A 6,601-nucleotide genomic window follows, 5' to 3' on the forward strand; every position below is an offset into this window, starting at 1 on the left:
GCAGATGCAGCTCGCCACCTGCGCCTGCCTGGCAGCCTGTGCTGTTTAACTCAGCCTATTCGGGCACTTACGAGTTCCTCAGAAAGCAGTGTGGATTTGATCTCTCCTTCCCGACAGGTAAATCCAGCAGGGGATGCCAGGGCAGCCACCTGGGAACGGTCCTGCGCAAACTGCTGAGAGTGATCCCACAGCCAGTGGGGAGAGGTGTGAAAATGGGAAGGATTGGGCCAGGAAGACAGCAGCGACAATCTTCAAGTTGGTCAAACCGAGGCTGTTGGGCAGAAGGATTCTCCTCGTATCATTTCAAACAAGGACATCTGCAGCCTAATCTGCAGGTGAGCTGAGATGTGGCTGACCTCAAGTACCCCAAGGAAGAAGATCTTTGGCCACCAGGACGTGGAGAGGCTGGAGGCTGCGGGAGGGGAGCACCAAGCAGCCCCACGCTGCCCCTGAGAAACCCCTAGGGGCTGGAAATGACAAGATGTCTCTGCCACCTCACAGGCCAGAGACACCCTCTCCTGTTGTGTTGGCCTCCCACCCACAGCACGGTGGCCCCACAGCACACCCCTATAGCTCTCACACCGGCCCCTCTTCAGTAAGGGCTGCTCCAGGCCTCTGTGATGTCCTCCTGCCCAGGAACGGCTTCCTACGGAGCCAGGCCTCAGCATGCAGAGCATGAGGAGCAACAGCAGGTCATCTGTGGGACACAGATGACACCTGATGGGAAGAGACCTTGGTGGCACCACCCCTGCAGCTGCACACAGCTTCACGCGGCGGCTGCGAGGGGAAATTTGCCTTGCAATTAGAGGCATCGAAAGCAGGAGGCCCCTTCCAGTGGCCATCAGCTGCCCCCAGCCCCGCCAGCACCAGGCAAGGGCTGCCACCCCTCCCTGGCAGGGCTGGAGGCCGCTGACCATTTCTCTGCTGGTTATTAGATTGTTCACGGCTCTCAGGTTTGTTTGAATAAGCTCTTTTGTCCTATAGAGCTTTCCCACGTCCCTTCAGTCGCTAGGCAGTCGCGTGTCCCAAGTCAAAGAGGAGCCGTGGCCACAAATTCCTAAAGAAACTTTTTTCAGAGCAAGACATCTGCGTTGAAGGGAATCTGCCAACATCTGCCACACTTTCCCCATTTTCAAGAGCCTTTATTTCCATCTTAAAAAGTGCAGGAACAGATGTTAAAAGTTGTTTTCTTTCTCCAGGGTGTGAAATGTAGACAAATAGCAAAAAAGAAAACTCCAACCAGCACCGACCTCTTTCTCTTCCCTTTTTTTGGAAAGCTCGGGAAAAAAGGGAGGCTTTGTTTACTAAGGAGAATCCCCTTTTCAGTGAAACCTGGCAGTGCGCAATGCAAAAGTAAAGCAGGAATTTGCAAAAAGCTTCCTTTAATGCTCTGTGCTCATTTGCATTTGCCTGTTTGGTCCATACAATCCCGAGCACAGATGTCGTGCTTCCCCCTGAAAGGCAGGGCAGCTCTCCCGCCTGTGCACCCCCTTTGCTTTGAAAATAAAGGGTTTTGCTCTGAATGAGAGGTGTAAAATAACCGTTTACAGCAAAAGCTGCTCTTCTTTTTCAGTGAAACGCTGTCTTACAAATGAACCTTGAAATGAGCTCACCGAGAGCAGAGGCCGGCAGGGCAGCAAGCGCTCTGCAAGCAAGGGGCTCCCCAGAGTCTCTGGGCTCAGCTGGGGTTCTGGGGCTGGGCACCGGGGGCCACCAAGCTGCTCCCCGCCATCCCCAGCACCTCCCCTCAAACACACACAGCCTGTGCTTGTTTCAATGCACCAGTGCAGCCCCTTGCAAAAGAGCCCTGAGGAGCCAGATGCATCTTTAAGGTCGCTGCCAGCCTCAGCCATTCCATGAAGGCAGGTCGCCAGCATTGGGGCTGAGGCAGAAGGGGGCCCCAGGCAGAGGGGGGAGGTTTGAGAATGGCTATGAGGGGACACAGCCCACAACTTCGCACTCCCAACCCTCCTTGCCAGTCTCTGGAGAGTGGAAAATCCTCCAGTTTTCTGTGCAGGGGACAGATCTGATATAAGGTGCCCATCCCTGCTCCTGTGCTGCATCACCATCACTTGGCACGAAGGACAAACTGTCCCCTCCCATGTCCTCCTGTCCCTGAGAAACAAACTCCATCCCATCTCAGGCTCTCCCTCGTGCACCCTTGCCAAGTAGGGCACTTATAAAACCAAGCAACTGCACCCAGTGCCTGCATTTGACTAACAACCCCTGCCTGCAAGATACCACGTCTGGGGACATGTTTTCATCAGGAGCCCAGGCAGCAGTGCGTGCAGACACACTGCAGTTATGTTTGCATTCACACACATACAAACATACACCCACACAGTGTTTAAGCAAGGGACGTGATGTCCTTGCTTTTATTCCTGGGGTACATCACCACCTACGGTTGAAGGGGTGGAGTGAGGGCTCTGCAGCTGCAGCGCTGTGCCGGGCGATGGGAAATCCCAAGAGCAGCTCGTGGTGGCTTTTGGTGCTTCTGAACTGCTCGAGCTTCTTCCTGTCCATTTAAATAAGGTGGCACATTCAACACCACCCTAAAGGGCTTCACCTCCGTGACTCAACAGGACACTGCCAGATCCTGCTCATTAGCAAAGCAACTGTCAGAAAGCAAAAGCACAGTCATGAAAGATGCCTTCATACTCCCCCTCAAAACCAGACAGAAGTGAGGAAGCATAAAGGCACATTCTCATCCTGTGCCAAGTCTGCTTTGAAGGCCCATGTGCTTCCGCACTAGCATTTCAGAGGATTAGAAACAAACAAAAACACCCTCCCCCCCAAAGCACCCCAGACTCCTGGCAGCATGAAAGGGGGAAAAAAGCAAACTAGTAAAAGTCCCACAGAATTAGCAGGACCGAACTCACCTCTAGGTTTGCTTGCATGTGCAATTGTCTGTAAGTTTAATATTAAATACTACACGGCAGTCAAAAATTAGAAGAGCTTCGTATTTCCTACATCTAGCTGCGTACAGCAGAGAATTTGGGTTCTCAAGAGGCAAATGAAGTGCTTTCCCTAGAGGATTTTTTGATGAATACAATGTTTCTGTAGCTGTCTGCTGTCAACAGTTTTTAATCGATCGTCGTTGCCTTGCAATAACAACTCCCAGGAGCAGGAACTGGTCGATCAAGCACTCTATTATTAAATTAAGAGGCTGCTTCAAAGATTTAAAGTGATTGAGGCTCAGGTTAGCAGGTAAAAAGCAGCGCTGGCTCAAGGAGATGCGGGGAAAAGAAAGACACATGGGAGGCATTTTCCCAGGTGTAACTCGACTGGTTCCCAGCTATTGTTTTCCTCCCTGGGAATCTGTGCAAATTGAGCAAGGAGCCACGCAAGCTGCTCAGAGCGCGCCCATTTTGCTTCCCTCCTTCCTTAACAAAAGATCCCTACAAAGCAAAGCTTTGGAGGCTGGACATCTGTCGCCGTTTGGGGGGGCCGGCGTGGTCATTGAAAAGATGCAGTGACCTGTCAGCTTTGATTGATGGCCACAAACCTCTGGGCTCGACCCCTCGTGTGGGAAAAGAAGTCCCGCCAAGGCAAGGCCCCTTTCACATGCTAATTCTGGGTTATAAATACAGCAGAGGAGCAGAGGAGAGGCAGAGAGCCTGTAGGGACAGGGAGCGACCTACTGCCCGAGTGCCTCCTCCACGTCCCTGTCCTCGCAGCGTGCCAGGGCGGCCAGGCTGGATTACAATGACTGCCGCAGCCACGGCCGGCGGCGTGCACAAGCTCTCCAGCACCAAGGAGGAAAGGAAGGTAGGTCCCAGGGGAAGCCCACGCGTGGATGGACGCTGGAACTCGGCAGGTGAACGATGGGGGCTACGGACTTCTAGGAAAGAGAAACACAACATTTGCATCCTCTTATTATAAAGATGCTTTCTCTGAATTTAACCCACGTGGGTGTTGGTGTTTTTCTTCTGCTTCCTTTCTCTGCCTTAGAAAGGTTTCTGTCTTTTGGTTTCAGTTGGGTAAGCTGTGGTTAATAGGAGTGTAAGTAAGAGAATTCAGACCTAGCACGGCCCAAAGGACAGGCTCTTACTGGAGCTAGAGACCAGAGCTCCCCATCTGTAACTTGCCGAGTGCCGCATCGCTGCGTGCTGGTTTCGCGCAGGGATGTGACCTTCCTGGCTCCAGGGAAGCCCACACAGCCCTGTTAGGCCCTCGCTCCACTGCAGCAGAGAGGTGAAAAAGAAATCATCTGCAATTCTTCCTCCTCCTTTTCTCTTCCTTGCCAGCTAAGGAAGCCTCTCATTGAGCGGAAGCGAAGGGAAAGGATCAATAACTGCTTGGACCAACTGAAAGAGACCGTTGTGGGCGCGTTTCACCTGGATGTAAGTGCTCACTTTTACACAGATTTTGTCCTGCTGATGGGGATTGTTTGGCTTTTGGGGGGACAGGCAGGGGGCTTTGTCTTCTGGGAAACTTGGCATTGCACAAATACATCACGGCCTCTCAGCTGCTGAACTCTCTCTTTATTAGCAGTCTAAACTCGAAAAAGCAGACATCCTCGAAATGACAGTCAAACACCTTCAGAACATCCAAAACAGCAAGCTGATGGGTAAGTGCACCTTCCCTACAGCCCCTGATGCTCAGGGCAGCCCTGGGGGTGTCAGGAGAGCACAGCTCCAAGCCTTTAGTCTGCTGGCAGCTTGGCAAAAGCCTCCTTCAAACCTGTTGAGGCCCGAGCTGAGGTCTGGGCTTGGCTTTCACCACTAGATGGGGAGATGGAGCTGAACACTTGGTAACCCACGGAAGCTTTTTCTTCCAGTGCCGGTTTCTCCTTTTGTTCCTTTTTGGCTCTGCTTGCTGGTGGGCAGCAGGATGCTGGGGCGGCCTGGCCAGGCAGCTCACTCCCCGCACCACCTCCCCCTGAACCTTGCAAAGCACTAACATATCATAAAGCCCAAGCGATTTAAATCAGGCTGAAAACGGGGCAGGAAGCAATCTACCTACTCAACTCCGGGAGCCAGTATCTTGGCCTTACAGAATACATTTTTCAGTGTCTCCCAGTGTCTTAAAAGGGCCCCAAAAGGCAGCTATAGACTGGCAGGGAAGCTCCCTGAGATATCCCTGTTCCAGCGGGATACTCCAGCAGGACACCTGAGCCCTGTACCCGCTCCAGCCTGGCCCCCAGCACTGCTCTGACTTGTACCATTTGCAGAGCTTTTGCCTCACCCTGGGAGCAGCAGGGCCCTGACCTGCTGCAGCCCCCCTGCAATGATTTCAGCTGGAAGCTCAGTGTGGTTTCAGCAATAAGCCCCCACAGGGGCCAATGCAGACAGGACCCTGTCAAATGTTTTTAAGTTGGAAGCGCAGGTTTTACACACTTACCAACTCCAGTTGCCTTCTGTTCAATGCAGCTGATTCCAAAGTGGGCCTTGAAGCTCAGCAGAGGTACAGCACTGGATACATTCAGTGCATGCACGAGGTCCACAACCTTCTCCTCACCTGCGAGTGGATGGACAAGACACTTGGGGCCCGTCTGTTAAACCACCTGCTGAAATCTTTACCGAGGTCTGGTGAAGACACCTGCAAAGCAGCATTAAGATCTTTGAGCCCATCTCAGCAGCCTCTCTTGACGCCAAAAACCCCACTGGGCCCTAAGGGGAACACTCCCAGCACAAATCCATCTCAGGAGCACTTCTACCCAGTGGAGAACAAACAGGCTTTCAAAAATTCATTCCAGCTGCCCTTGCTGTCGGTTTTCAGCCAGGTCGATGCTGTGCCTCCCAGACAGGTCCTGCAGCTGAATTTTTCCCATAATAACCCTAGTATGGGGTCATTAGATATGTGGAGACCATGGTAAAATGTGTTTTCAAATGTTTATCCTAACCTTAGACACTTATGTATGTATCTTATAGATATGTTTCTTTAAAACACTTGTGGAGCAAGTCTGTTCCTGTAGGTGTACTAAAGACCAGGGTACTTCAAGCCGAAGTAAACCTATGTGTAGCCTGCATTGTAGAAGGCTGCTATTATTTTGTATTTATTTAATACATCTAAATTATTGTATAGAATCCTTTCATGTTCTTTAGTGTATATTAATTATATAACTTTCTTGTCTTACATTCCTAAAATAATTATCTTTCTATTAATAAAGAAACAAGACAATGAGCAACAACCCCTCTTACACCAAGCTTACCTCTCGGGTCTCACGTCGCAGCTGAGATCACTTCACCGGATAAAGAAGTAAACAGTCAATTTCTTCTTCCCTTTTTTTTTTTTTTTTTTTTAAATAATAGTATTATTGTGCAACTATTTCAGTTCTGATTCCTGTAACAATGCTGCAATGACTAGAAAAAAAAGAAAGGGAAAGATGTTGTTTAGACATTTTAGACTGTTCAGAAATACTATCTGTATTGCTCACCTTAGATGTGCTGTTTCCAACGCCTGACCTTGCTGATACAACTGTTAAATTAGTGAGCTAAGTGTAAATATATGTTACATATTCTTACATTTAGGAATTTTTATTTTGTTTATTCTAAATAAACTTTTGGAAGATAATGATTGATATTTCTCCCAGCCTTGTTCTGTCTGCTCTGAGTACACAATACTTGGGAATCTGCTTTTGTTTTCTTCTTTCACAAAT

The 6,601-nt window shown here is 50.1% G+C and overlaps 1 protein-coding gene across 2 annotated transcripts; it reads left to right on the forward strand.

Moving 5' to 3' along the window:
* The first annotated feature begins 3,629 nt into the window (after window positions 1-3,629).
* LOC137860893 (transcription cofactor HES-6-like) lies at window positions 3,630-6,234 on the forward strand. 2 transcript variants are annotated; one of them, XM_068691686.1, is made up of 4 exons: window positions 3,630-3,768; window positions 4,248-4,343; window positions 4,492-4,570; window positions 5,373-6,234. In XM_068691686.1, the coding sequence occupies exons 1-4, from the start codon at window positions 3,706-3,708 to the stop codon at window positions 5,816-5,818; spliced, it is 684 nt and encodes a 227-aa protein (XP_068547787.1). In that variant the 5' UTR covers window positions 3,630-3,705; the 3' UTR covers window positions 5,819-6,234. The 2 variants fall into 2 exon arrangements, with proteins under 2 accessions (XP_068547787.1, XP_068547788.1); XM_068691687.1 differs by having other exon boundaries at window positions 4,495-4,570.
* The last annotated feature ends 367 nt before the right edge of the window (window positions 6,235-6,601 follow it).

Source organism: Anas acuta, chromosome 9, assembly GCF_963932015.1.
Source record: "Anas acuta chromosome 9, bAnaAcu1.1, whole genome shotgun sequence".
NCBI classification, from domain to species: domain Eukaryota; kingdom Metazoa; phylum Chordata; class Aves; order Anseriformes; family Anatidae; genus Anas; species Anas acuta.